The sequence below is a fragment of the Coffea eugenioides genome, chromosome 11 (genome assembly GCF_003713205.1).
Source record: "Coffea eugenioides isolate CCC68of chromosome 11, Ceug_1.0, whole genome shotgun sequence".
Lineage (NCBI taxonomy): Eukaryota > Viridiplantae > Streptophyta > Magnoliopsida > Gentianales > Rubiaceae > Coffea > Coffea eugenioides.
In genome coordinates this window covers 6,851,286-6,866,218 of record NC_040045.1, presented here as the reverse complement: position 1 = coordinate 6,866,218, position 14,933 = coordinate 6,851,286, and the positions used below count along the sequence as shown (strand labels likewise).

Below are 14,933 nucleotides of genomic sequence, written 5' to 3'. Positions count from 1 at the left end.
TAGAACAGATACAGATATAGATAACAGATTCAAATTCGCACAGTAAATAGGCATACAGACAGACAAAAGAACGAGTGTGATGAAGTACACCCTCGTCTCAAACAGAATAAACAGATAATACAGTTATTCATATCACAGATTGCATGTACAGAAACCAAGTTAAGCAACAATGAAGGGAGTGGTACACTCACCAGTTCAAGTAAAACAAATTCAAACGTTCCCCCTCAAAATACTTCCTAGATCACCAGTACGTCCTGAAATGATCAAAGTAAAATAATTATAGTTTTTATGGGAACGACATTCACAAATGAAACTCAACTATGAGTCGTATGCCTAACCAAACGAACTACAAATGCATGTGTGCAAAAGCGTGATTTTGGAACGAAAAGGCAACGAGGGGACCTAGGGCTTGAGCGACCCAAAAGCCCTTCATTTCTACCAAAAAGGCAACTCAAATTTAAAGAAACCAAACGACCTAGAAAATTGGACAACATCTCCCCTAAATTTTCTTACTTTTCCATCCTACAATCAACACCAACTCATCTCAAATCAACCACAATTCTACATACAAATCATAAACAAACCTTTCGGCATAACAACCACAATTGAAACTATACTTATCGGATTGAAACGAATCTTATGGAGTTTCGAAACTAATACATATACCTACATTTCATATGAAGGCCTCCAAATCTAAAACATGCATTTTCAGGGCTAAAAAATGGAAACCTCCACAAAAACAGAAAACTGTCCGCGAAACAGGGCTTATGGGCAGTCAAGGGTATTTCGGTCATTTCACATACTACAGTGCTCCGATTGAGTTGAAATTTTACAGTAGCTAGCTAACGCAATTACCTACAACTTTTATGTTTTGAGAAAGAGCTAATTCGGTCTCTCTCAAGGATGAACATGCAGTGCAAAATCAGGGCAGATTACTAACCCTAAGCTGGAATTTGTGCACATAAGCTGAAATTTCTTTAGGTAACTAAAACTAGCATACCAATGTTTCATTTCACCCAATATAAAGCTATCATTCCATGGCCAACCATTACCCATCTCATAAGGGCAGAAAAATCACCATAAAAACTGAAATTTCCATAATACTATTTCAAACTATGAAATATGCTCATAAAACCACCAAAACTACAATTTTAAACCACTAATTGGAAACTATTAGAAACAGAGGGATTTTGCAAGCAAAGTACCTTGGATCCTCAAGAAAGATGGTGGCTTAGAGTTCTTCTTCCCAAATTAGCTCCACAAACATCTTGAAAACTACCCTAACTAGCACTTTTATGGAGTAGTTTGCGATTTAATCGGTTGGAACTTAAGATTTGGACAAGAATTTGAAGTAGAAGATGATGATTTCTCTCCCTTTCTTTCCCTTTCTCTCCCTCAAAGTTTCGGCCAAGCAAGCCTAAAAAATGATGAGAAATGTTGGTCAAAATTGATTTTAAGAAAGGTAAGAAATGTTGGTCAAAGTCCAAGTTTCAATAGTTTTGTGACAAATGGTCTTTTAGGGTTTCAATCCTATCCTTTTGTCTACCAATGGTAATTTATCTAGCTAACCTCTAATTGTCTCCTAGTACCTTGTACAGTAATATTCCTTTATACAAAACTTCAATTAATCGGCAAAACTTTATCGCACTTAGCGCACTAGCGGATCCCACATCCATAATGCACTCCAAACTTAACATGAACTAACTTGTATCAGGAAAATGATTTAAAAATTCTATTGACTTATAAAATCTCTAGAAAATCAATATCATAGGGTATAGTGAAGAAAATGCATGAGAAAACATAAAATAAAATAATATAAAAGAGGAAAATTTACGGGTCCTCAGAAAAGCTTTTATAATTCAGCAGTATAACTAATTTAAGTGTGTCACTTTAATTTAATAAAGTCTAAAACAGCAGCAGGATACATGATGAGTGGCTTGCCTAAGCCTTATTGGTCCGTAACAAAGGGCCCTATTGCCTGTTTTGAAGCAGTGTCCTAATTCTCTACATTCGGTTTGATACTACAACTCTTGGAACTAATATGACTCACAAGAAGCTACGAACCATCCATCTAAGGTAATATTCATAGTGCGTTCTTGCTAACATAATCTAGTTTGATTTATATCCACATTTTTTCTAATTTTTAATTTTTTTAATAATGTATTTTAAATTCATTTTGGAACTAGGAAATAAAAAAATCTACTAGTTCACTTGGGAGATACCTGAACCAAAGAAAAGAAAAAAAAGGTTTGTCAAAGGTAGTCGTAGTACTACTTGTGGCGACCCCACTTCCCCCTAAGGCGAACCAAAGGGTTGGCGGGCCGTCTGCCCAGCTCTCGCCAGGACTCACGCAAGCATTCTAGCTTAAAATCCTCCAGGGATTAACCTAAACTACTTCAAAAATAATTCTTCCGAAATAAATCAATTTCTATCACCTCATTAGCTTCAAAGATAACGGCATACAACTTAGCCAAACGACGGCTCTTAACCACTTCACACGTTACTCGCAAGGTTAAAGACATACTATACTAATAAAAACATACAAACCGAATATTAGAATTTGGGATTACATTTTTCCAGCTTCAAGTGGCAACCAAAATAAAAGGTACAGTACTTAACGTAGAATTCATTACAAACCGAAATCTAAATTCAAGCTATTCAAATACATTCATAGGAAATATAAGCAGCTCAAATTCTTTCAACTTCCAGACCTGTAAGGAAAACAAATAAACGTGGGGTGAGCTAAAGCTCAGTGGTGCCCCAAAACATGCATTCACGTAAATCAAACAACGAGAAATAACTTAAACAAATTGAACAGTTAGGAAAGCGTATAACAACACAAGGTAGGATACAGGGGCTCTCAGGAGCCATTTTCCTCGCTTGATCGCCATTCATCGTAGTTGACCCTCCGTCAACTCTCACTACTTATAGTCCATGTAGATCCACTTATTTTAATCCTAACCCGTCACCGTTCATACCTCTGCTTCGGGCCCGAACTTCGCCTACCGACGCAGTATACTCGAGATATACCCGTATAAAATTAGTCGAGGGATTCACCCACCGACGTTATGGTAGTTGGATTCACGAGTCGAGGGATTCACCCAACGACGCAACTACATTTAGATTCACGGATTCATAAGTTATGGTAGTTGGATTCACGAGTCGAGGGATTCACCCAACGACGCAACTACATTTAGATTCACGGGTTTATTAGAAAATGTTTCACACACGTCACCACTCGAACGGCTAGTGCGATAAAGTACACACTGCTCACTTCGATGGATCAGAAACCATTTATTTCATTTTTGACAATCATCACATAGCGAGTTGATAAAGCGCTTAACCACATAAGCATAAAACAAGCAGGGGCACTCACCAAGAGTGGAGTTCAGATATCAGGTTGAGAATCGAATTCCGCGTCCTCGCAAAATCCTAGAAACCAAATTTTGAAACTATAAGTTTCTGTTCAGTTTTTAAGCTTATACATGCTGAGGTATACTTAATATATTACTAGTTTACTACCTTTAGAAAAATTTAGGAATCTACTTAGGTTGAAACTTGACAAACTTAGTAGAAATGTTTCTTATAGTTTTCCGTAAGATACTCTTCTTTATAAAGGGTAACTAGTATCCTTTTCTTGAAATAAGTCGACAATTCTCTCAACAGCAATGTTAGAAAATTACTTTGAACATTTCCCTAAAGTTACGGCTTTTGCAAAAATTATCCTTAAAAACTATTTTTTTTTTCCTAAAATAGGGTTTCTTGCCGAGCAAGTCTCCCAAGCTTTTCACTAAAATTGGTAAAGCTCGTATTTTGGAACTTTTCCTATAGTTAACTATCCAAGTGCAAAGCTTAAAGAAAGAAAGAATTAAAATAAGACTTAGAGTTTCCAAAAGCTATATAACTTATTTACTATAGCTATCAAGGCTAGTTTGAGCTAAAGGAATTTATCGATTTGGAAAGTTTTAGGCAAAACACTAGATATGGAGTTTTATAATATAATACTAACTGGAAAATATTTTGATTAATTTTGATCGCAGCTACTCGAGTTCGCAAGATCGATACAACTTCCACAGCTCCGATTCCGTTTCGAAATCATAATATGGATCAAAATATGGCAAAAATCACATAGCAAATTACTAGGGCTTCGTCAATCATTAGCCCTAGATTTCAACAAGTGCATTTCTGAATAAAATAAAATGATCAACCAAGGCTTCATCAATCATTAGCACTTGGTCTCAGCAAGCCCATAATAAGCCAATAAAAATAAAAGTAAAGCCTCCAAGACATTCCAGCAATTAACTTTCATCACCCTGTAGTACTTATAAAATTATTCAAATGGCCAAGGGCTTCGTCAATCATTAGCCCCTAGCACCCAACCAGTAATTCTTGTAGCAACAAGGCTAACAATTCAAATGTTTAAATTTACTAACAGGTATTTAAGGTCAAGAACCAAATTTTCAACAACTTCATACTCAAGAAATTGTTCCACAGCCACACTTCACTATCTCCGATTTATTCTCCCAAGATAGCGAGAGTTTCACATCCATATATCTTATAAACTTTAAAACAGCTTGTTCCAGATATTGCAACCATTATGATTTCAAAGAATAATTTCACTTTCAAGCTGGAAATTCTTACTCAAGCTTTGGCAACTACAAGGAAAATTTCCAGCATTTGTATACCCACGTTTTTGGTTAAATCATTCGCGATATCAAATGTTTCATTGCTAAACAACATGTATATCTTAAAATACACCCTTTTCCTGTGTTTCGAAACCATTTTATGCCAAGGAAAATATTCAAACATCAACTAGTGAAATTCGGAAACAATTCAATATTTTCTGCTCAAACGTTTGGTTAGCTAAATTTTCCAGCAACCATTTACCTTGTATAAAATTCTTCCTTGGCTTATTCAGGGATTTAAATACTCAAATTCAACATACAACTACATAACTAACTGACTAACATTTTTGGTTCAAGAATTAAATTCGAACAACAACAAGAGTCATCCAAATTTTTCAAGAAAAAAATTCCAGCTAGCCTCGGTTATAATCTGCACAGAATCTGATTGCATTTTTCTTTTTGTTTTCTGTTCTAACTCAACCAATTAACTACATGCGTAGCTTAATCATCTTGTAATTTACTAGTTAGTCATGGTTAGAGGCTTAAAACAGCAAGATTATTCCACATGAAACTATATTATTCAAAACAACTCTCGGCAGAATTTTCTACATCAAAACAGAATTTTCCTTGTACATTAAAACCACATTAACACCTTGTATTTTGCCCTTAATTCTCACATGCACAATTACTGAGTTGATTAACTATCATTCCAGACCAGAAATCAGTTCGGCAGCAGCAAAATACAATCATAACTCCAGAGTTTTGTGCAACTACTCTCGGATGAGTTTGCATGTGAAAAATTCTGTTTCATATCTTATTTTCCAGAGCAATCTAGGCTAGTTAAATTCATGCGTGACTTTATCATCTTGTTTTCAGGTGATTAATACACAAATACAAACTCTGATCATCCCACAAATAACGAATTAAAGCTACAACATTCCAGCTCAAACTCACGGCAGTCCCATTCTTTTTCCCAACCAATTTCTGGTAGCTTATCATCAAATTAACACATAGCTAGATACATCATCCGAGCTTAAAGACCTCACATGCAAGTCCAAAGCTTGCTTATACTACCTCTAATTAACCATTTTTCAGTCCAGAAATTTACCTCACTGGATGCTCACTCACACGACAAAGTGCTGAAGTCAGTCTCTCTCTCTCGGCTCTTGTCCTCACGCACAGGTAGGTTGGTTCTGGTTGGGTTGTAGCGGTTGCAACTGGTGGTGGTGGAAGCTGGTTAGCAACCGGCTGAGCTTGGAGAATGCAGAGGAAAGTTTGCTCACAGTTTCTCCTCCTCTCCTCCCTCTTCGATACTTGCGGACAGAACCAGAAATGGAATTGCAGCTCTCAGCTTCCTCCCTCACTCTCGGCTATATGGTGCAGCTCACCTTCCTTCACTCTCGGTCGATGATAACAATGTGGAGGTGGAGTGTTTGTGAGGTTTAAGTGTGCAGGTGGTAAAGATGAGCATTGGCCGGATGGAGAGGTGAATGATCATGGTGTCCGAGGGAGTGTTTGGCTTTGGCATGGAATGGTTGTGGTCATGGGGTGTTTTTGTGAAATTGCGAGGGGTAGTTTAGTCTTTTCACTTCTCCTCCTAATATCCACTTAAGTCCTTAGTTCTAACTTAGCTCCAAAAATTATCCCCAATTGTGATTTGAACGCCTAATTATACGCTAATCTTGCAAGGCTTTGATTATCGGAATTTTTACGACTTAAGTATGATTAGAATACTTGTATTGTTTTTATCTAGAATTTATCGGTTGCAAAATAATATTAAGGTTTCTATCTGCACTTAACCTTATTCGAAATTAAAATTAGCTATTGAAAATTTAAAGAATTATTTTTAAGGAGTAAACTTAATATAACTCAAGAATTATTAACTTAGTGTAGCAAAGCTAAGTGCTTTAATAGTTAGCACCGTTATATTATTTTGCACATGAAAATTATTTTTATTTACTTATTTAAAACAAATGAAATAATGTTATAGATTAGAATAAGAACTACGAATGGAATATGCACTAGTATATAAAAGCGAGTGAAAGTAATGCTAGAAAAGATTAAGGAATACTAATGCTAGATAAAGGTGAAATTGAAGTATGCATTGGTATTTATCTGCAAAATTCAAGGTTCTCACATCCTCCCCTCCTTACAATGAATTTTGTCCTCAAAATTCAAGCTTACTAGAGAAATAAATCAGGGTACTTGTTCTGCATTTCTTCTTCTAATTCCCAAGTCGCTTCCTCCAGTCCATGATTCTTCCATAGAATCTTTACTAGAGGAATTTCCTTATTTCTCAGTTCCTTCATTTCTCTCTCCAAAATCCTGACCGGTCCTTCTTCATACGTTAATGTCTCATCCACCTCAATTCCTTCTAGTGGCAACACGTGACTTGGATCAGGATAATATTTCCTAAGCATGGAAACATGGAATACATCGTGAATCTTAGCCATGCTTGCAGGCAACTTCACTTGATACGCTACTAACCCAACTCTCTTCAAAATTTCGAAAGGTCCGATATACCTTGGCTTCAGCTTCTTACCTTTCTTAGACACTACTCCGCCCTTCAAGGGTTTAATTCTGAGGAAAACCTTGTCTCCTACTTCGAATTCCAAATCTTTCCTCCTTGTGTCGGCGTAGCTCTTTTGTCTACTCTGAGCAACTTGAAGCCTTTCTCTAATTAGTTTTACTTTCTCCTGGGCTTCTTCTATCCAAGGTATAGCTGTAGGATCTACGATTTTCTTTTCTCCAACTTCATCCCAATGAATCGGAGATCGACACCTTCTTCCATACAAAGCCTCATAAGGTGCCATTTGAATCGAAGCCTGATAGCTGTTATTATATGCAAATTCCACTAAGGTCATATATTGGCTCCACTTACCTCCAAAATCCAGTATACACGACCTCAGTAGATCCTCCAGAGTTTGAATTGTCCTTTCCGACTGCCCGTCGGTTTGGGGATGGTACGCAGTACTAAACTTCAACTTGGTCCCCAAGGAGTCCTGAAATTTCTGCCAAAAACGCGAGACGAATCTTGGGTCTCGATCAGACACAATACTCACTGGAATACCATGTAACCTTAGGATCTCTTCTGTGTACAACTTGACCAATTTATCCAATGAAAAACTCATGCTTACGGGTAAGAAGTGTGCAGACTTAGTGAGTCGATCGACTATTACCCAAATTGCATCAAAACCTTTTTGACTTTTAGGTAGTCCCGTTACAAAATCCATTGTTATGTGTTCCCATTTCCATTCAGGGATTTCTAACGGTTGCAATAAACCAGAAGGCTTTTGATGTTCAGCTTTTACTTGTTGGCAGATCAAGCATTTTTGCACAAACGCGGCCACGTCCTTTTTCAAACCTTCCCACCAGTATAATCCCTTCACATCGTGATACATCTTGGTCACTCCTGGGTGTATAGTATACTTCGATCGATGTGATTCTTCTAAAATCTCTTTCCTTATCTCTTTATCTGCCGGAATCACAATTCGATCTCGAAATCTCAATACCCCTTCAGGCCCTAATTTGAAGTCTAGGGTTTCCCCTTTTTGCACTTTCTCCAAATTCTTCCGAATTATAGGGTCCATTTTCTGGGCCTCCTTAATACGCTCTAGTAACGGTGACTTCAATGATAAGTTCCCAAATAAAACCTTCAATTTCTCCAAGCGAGGGTTCCAACTACTTATTTCCTCTAACATATCCCACTCTTTTACCATTAACCCTGCTACTTGGGCCTTCCTACTAAGAGCGTCAGCCACCACATTGGCTTTTCCTGGATGGTAATTAATCGAGCAATCATAATCTTCCAGAAATTCTACCCATCGCCTTTGTCTCAAATTCAGCTCCTTTTGGGAGAACAAGTACGTGAGGCTCTTATGGTCCGTATAAACTTCAAAAGTCACGCCGTACAAGTAGTGTCTCCATTTCTTCAAGGCGAAAATTACTGCGGCTAGTTCTAGGTCATGAGTTGGGTAGTTTTGTTCGTGGGGTTTCAATCTCCTAGAAGCATAGGCAACTACCTTACCCATTTGCATTAAGACACATCCCAGACCTTCTCTGGAAGCATCAGAATATACAACATAACCTTCACCTCCATCGGGTAAAACCAAAACGGGAGCGGATGTTAACCGCTTCTTTAGTTCCTGAAAACTTGACTCGCACTTCGGAGTCCAGACAAACTTGGCTCCTTTCTTGGTTAGCTCAGTCATAGGTCCTGCAATCTTCGAGAAATCCTGGATAAATCGCCTATAATAACCTGCTAAACCCAAGAAACTTCTAACTTCAGTTGGAGTTTCTGGTTGTTTCCAATTCATAATGGCCTCAACTTTTGCCGGATCCACGGCAATTCCATCTTCAGAAACTCTGTGCCCTAGAAAAGATATTTCAGTCAACCAAAACTCACACTTGCTGAATTTGGCATACAGCTTATGTTCTCTTAGTATCTGCAAAACCACCTCTAAATGCTTAGCATGCTCCTCTCGAGTCTTAGAGTAAATCAGGATATCATCTATGAAAACCACTACAAACTGATCCAGATACTTCTTAAAAATTCTCTGCATCAGGTCCATGAAAGCAGCTGGTGCATTGGTTAATCCAAAAGGCATGACTGCAAACTCAAAATGTCCATATCTCGTACTAAAAGTAGTCTTAGGTATATCTTCCTTCTTGATCTTCAACTGATAATACCCTTGCCTTAAATCCAGCTTAGAGAAGACCACTGACCCTTGCAGTTGGTCGAATAAGCTATCAATCAACGGTAGAGGGTATTTATTCTTAATTGTAACCTCATTTAACCCTCGGTAATCGATACATAACCTCAAGCTTCCATCTTTTTTCTTAACGAATAGGACGGGTGCTCCCCATGGTGAATCACCCTCCTTCACAAAGCCCTTCTCCAACAGATCTTGTAATTGAATTTTCAATTCTTTTAGCTCGGCAGGAGCCATTCGATATGGGGTCTTAGAAATTGGAGCCGTTCCAGGCATCAAGTCAATCTTAAATTCCACTTCTCTTTCCGGCGGTAGAGTCCTTAACTCTTCGGGAAAAACATCCGAAAATTCCCGTACCACTGGTACATCCTCCAGCTTCACTTGATCACTGGGGGCGTTTATCAAGAAGGCTAAGAAACCTTGCGCTCCTTTAAACAACATTTTCCTTGCTCGGATTCCTGAGATCATAGCAGATGATGCTAACCTACCCTTGACATCTAACCTCAGGGTTGCTTCACCAGGTATACAAAATTCCACCACTTTCGCTCGGCAGTCAAGTTTAGCATGATAATGGCCTAGAAAATCCATTCCTATTATAACATCATAACCTTTTATGTCCAGACTGATCAGATCCACTAGCATTTTACGCTCTCCAATCCAGAATTCACAATTCTTATAAGCCAAACTAGTGATTACATTCTTATTACCCATGGGTGTCCTAACTTCAAGATCGAAGGGTAATCTAACAGGTTGCACATCTATTCCAGACATAAAGGATGGATTTACGAATGAATGGGTTGCACCAGGGTCAATTAACACTTTAGCTAATCGATGAAAAATCGGAAGTGTACCTTCCACCACTTCCGAGGAATCAGGTACAGGTTGGTCACCTATAGCATACACTCTGGCAGGAACTGTCGGCCGGCTCCCTCCAGAAGTGTTTGATCTAGCGTTCGAAGTAGTCCCTCCCTGCATTTTTGGACATCCAGAAATTTGGTGCTCGCTACTTCCGCATTTCAAGCACTTTCCTTGCTTCTTCCAGCAGCTATCCATAATATGACCAGGTTTCTTACAATATGCACAAGTCATTTGGGGAATTATGGCTCGGCCTCCTTGCGAGGTATTCCTAGGTTGTGCTCTTCCAATCGGTCCCCCTCTAATTCCATTGTTTCTTCCCCCTGCATTCCTTGCCCCGGTTCCCCTTGCTAATGCACCTCGCGGTGCTCCGGGACTAGTCACTCCGCCTGTACCTCGGCCCACTTTAGCCGGTGGAGTACTTCCATACGTCGGCTCTCGACTACTGCTGGGGGCAAATCTTTTCTTAGCTTGAAAAGATTTCACTTGAGCTCTAGCTACTTCAACTCTCTGAGCTCTTTCGACAGCATCTGCGAAAGTATCTATCCTTACGGCGGCTAAACTTTCCTGTAGTTCCACATTCAAACCCTGCACAAACCTCCGAACACGCCTTTGCTCGGTGGCTATCAACTCAGGTGCAAAGCGGGATAGCTTTGTGAACTGGATTTCATATTCGGCGACACTCATCGCCCCTTGCTTGCATCTAATGAAATCATCCTCTCTCTTCTCTTGAATGAGAGGTGGAAGGAATTTGGCATTGAACTCCCTTGTGAAGTTCACCCAAGTCCTTGGTGTATGATTAGTCTCCCAATGAACCCTCATTAGGTTCCACCAGGAGCGAGCAGCTCCCTCAAACTGGAAGGTGGCAAAAGTCACCTTTCGCTCCTCCGTATAGTTTAAGGTGGCAAAGATCTCAGTGATCCTCTCCCACCAGCCTTCAGCCACTTCCGGCTCGGTCCTCCGTAGAATTTGGGAGGTCCAAACTTCAGGAACCTTTCCAGTGCCCGATCATCGGGATCAACTGGGCCTCCCTGATGACGCCCTGGTCCAGTGGCTTGGTTTTCAGTCAAGCGCTCTAGAACGTCAGTGATACGGTTAATAGCGGTGGCCACTCCGTCTCCGGCCCTGCCCTCTTGCCCTTGGTCTGGATTGACCTCGGGTCCCCTATCTCTACCCGCTTCCGGGTGTTGTCTAGTGGGTCTCCCGCGGCCCCTTCCTATTACTTGGCGATCCATAGTCTAAATTATGCCTATTATGGAAGGATAAGGCGATTAGGCAAAGTATTATTTATTTATGATTATTATCATTTCCTTAGTAAATAAAATCAATATGGAAATGGAGGAAAAAGTAAGTAAAATACTTAACATATATTTCTAAGTGAAAGTCATACAAATAATAAGTTGGGACATTTCCAAAAGTAAGGCACATGACTAGCAAAAATACATACAAATAGTCCCTTAAACAAAAATTAGGGATATAGTGCCTCCGAAGCAAGTCATCCACCTAGACAAAACTTGATGACCTAGCTAATGTCCCCCTATTCTAACCCTACATATCCAATATGGTCGAATCGATCCAAGCCTAACCCTCAGCAGGGCTATCGGGAGCTATGTCCTCCTCCGGATCCTCCTCCGGGTCCTCCTCCAGATCCTCTTCCGGGTCCTCCTGCTCAACACTCTGAAGGATACTCGTGGCCTCATCTATCATCATCACGGCATCAGCCCTGATACCGACACTCCTATCACGTATCCTTTCGGCCAATCGAGTCACCCTCGCTCTCTGACGCGCTATCTCTACGCGAGCAGCCTCCAGCCTAGCATGCTCCGCTGCTACCCTCTGCTCTAACTCCGCTATGCGGTCGAACTGAGTGTCCACCATGATACTCAGCTCCTCTACGTCCTGAGACAAAGTGAAGTTAGCGTCCCTCAGCTGGCGACGCTCATCATCTAGGGATAGTACTAGCTCATTGGGGTAGGCATAAGTGGCCCTACACTGACACCGAGGATGCCTATTAGCTGGGGTGTAACGTATATGAGCTCCTCCGCCACGTGGCCTATAAGAGATGGACCTAAGAGGCTCTATATGTCCATGAGACGCCCCACTACCATTAGCATGCCCGTTACCATTCTCCATACTGCAAAAGAATTGAAACTTAGAGGTTAGAACTTAAATAGCTAATTAAATCGGCATTACTTAAGATGTATCTAATGGTCTCAATTCTTACTTCTAGAAGAATCAGGATTTCTAGCTCGTATAGTATATCTCTCAAATAACTTTTCTAACCTAGGCTCTGATACCACCTGTGGCGACCCCACTTCCCCTTAAGGCGAACCAAAGGGTTGGCGGGCCGTCTGCCCAGCTCTCGCTAGGACTCACGCAAGCATTCTAGCTTAAAATCCTCCAGGGATTAACCTAAACTACTACAAAAATAATTCTTCCGAAATAAATCAATTTCTATCACCTCATTAGCTTCAAAGATAACGGCATACAACTTAGCCAAACGACGGCTCTTAACCACTTCACACGTTACTCGCAAGGTTAAAGACATACTATACTAATAAAAACATACAAACTGAATATTAGAATTTGGGATTACATTTTTCCAGCTTCAAGTGGCAACCAAAATAAAAGGTACAGTACTTAACGTAGAATTCATTACAAACCGAAATCTAAATTCAAGCTATTCAAATACATTCATAGGAAATATAAGCAGCTCAAATTCTTTCAACTTCCAGACCTGTAAGGAAAACAAATAAACGTGGGGTGAGCTAAAGCTCAGTGGTGCCCCAAAACATGCATTCACATAAATCAAACAGCGAGAAATAACTTAAACAAATTGAACAGTTAGGAAAGCGTATAACAACACAAGGTAGGATACAAGGGCTCTCAGGAGCCATTTTCCTCGCTTGATCGCCATTCATCGTAGTTGACCCTCCGTCAACTCTCACTACTTATAGTCCATGTAGATCCACTCATTTTAATCCTAACCCGTCACCATTCATACCGCGGTCCCGGGCCTGAACGTCGACTAAGGACGCAGTATACTCGAGATATACCCGTAGATAATTTGTCGAGGGATTCACCCAACGAAGTTATTGTAGTTAGATTCACGTGCCGAGGGATTCACCCAACGACGTAACTACATTTGGATTCAAGGATTCATGAGAAAAATGATTCACGCAAGTCACCACTCGAACAGCTAGTGCGATAAAGTACACACTGCTCACTTCGATGGATCAAAAACTAGTTTTGCAAATTATCACATATCGAGTCAAGAAAGCACTTTAACCAAGTAAGCATAGAACAGGCAGGGACACTCACCAAGAGTGGAGTTCAGATATCAAGTTGAGAATCGAATTCCGCGTCCTCGTAAAATCCTAAAAACCAAATTTTGAAACTATAAGTTTCTATTCAGTTTTTTTTTTTAAGCTTATACATGCAGAGGTATACTTAATATATTACTAGTTTACTACCCTTAGAAAAATTAGGAATCTACTTAGGTTGAAATTTGACAAACTTAGAAGAAATGTTTCTTATAGTTTTCCGTAAGATACTCTTCCTTATAAAGGGTAACTAGTATCATTTTCTTGAAATAAGTCGGCAAAACTCTTAACAACAATGTTAGAAAGTTACTTTGAACATTTCTCTAAAGTTACGGCTTTTGCAAAAATTATCAGGTAAAAACTATTTTTCTTAAAATAGGGTTTCTTGCCGAGCAAGTCTCCCAAGCTTTTCACTAAAATTAGTAAAGCTCGTATTTTGGAACTTTTCCTATAGTTAACTATCCAAGTGCAAGGCTTAAGGAAAGAAAAGGAATTAAAATAAGACTTAAAGCTTTCAAAAGCTATAGAACTTATGTACTATAGCTATCAAGGCTAGATTGAGCTAAAGAAAATTATCGAGTTGGAAAGTTTTAGGCAAAACACTAGATATGGAGTTTTATAATATAATACTAGCTGGAAAATATTTTTGATTAATTTTGATCGCAGCTACTCGAGTTCGCAAGATCGATACAACTTCCACAGCTCCGATTCCGTTCCGAAATCATAATATGGATCAAAATATGGCAAAAATTCACATAGCAAATTACTAGGGCTTCGTCAATCATTAGCCCTAGATTTCAACAAGTGCATTTCTGAATAAAATAAAATGATCAACCAAGGCTTCATCAATCATTAGCACTTGGTCTCAGCAAGCCCATCATAAGCCAATAAAAATAAAAGTAAAGCCTCCAAGACATTCCAGCAATTAACTTTCATCACCCTGTAGTACTTATAAAATTATTCAAATGGCCAAGGGCTTCGTCAATCATTAGCCCCTAGCACCCAACCAGTAATTCTTGTAGCAACAAGGCTAACAATTCAAATGTTTAAATTTACTAACAGGTATTTAAGGTCAAGAACCAAATTTTCAACAACTTCATACTCAAGAAATTGTTCCACAGCCACACTTCACTATCTCCGATTTATTCTCCCAAGATAGCGAGAGTTTCACATCCATATATCTTATAAACTTTAAAACAGCTTGTTCCAGATATTGCAACCATTATGATTTCAAAGAATAATTTCACTTTCAAGCTGGAAATTCTTACTCAAGCTTTGGCAACTACAAGGAAAATTTCCAGCATTTGTATACCCACGTTTTTGGTTAAATCATTCGCGATATCAAATGTTTCATTGCTAAACAACATGTATATCTTAAAATACACCCTTTTCCTGTGTTTCGAAACCATTTTATGCCA

General features: G+C 39.3%; 1 protein-coding gene across 1 annotated transcript; it reads right to left on the bottom strand.

The window, feature by feature from the left end:
- Positions 1–6,808: 6,808 nt before the first annotated feature.
- Positions 6,809–10,879, bottom strand: LOC113751893. Its single transcript, XM_027296039.1, has 7 exons — positions 9,512–10,879; positions 9,031–9,439; positions 8,713–8,988; positions 8,334–8,400; positions 7,704–7,713; positions 7,289–7,540; positions 6,809–7,189 (listed from the first exon to the last, which is right to left on the bottom strand). The coding sequence occupies exons 1-7, from the start codon at positions 10,877–10,879 to the stop codon at positions 6,809–6,811; spliced, it is 2,763 nt and encodes a 920-aa protein (XP_027151840.1).
- Positions 10,880–14,933: the final 4,054 nt, after the last annotated feature.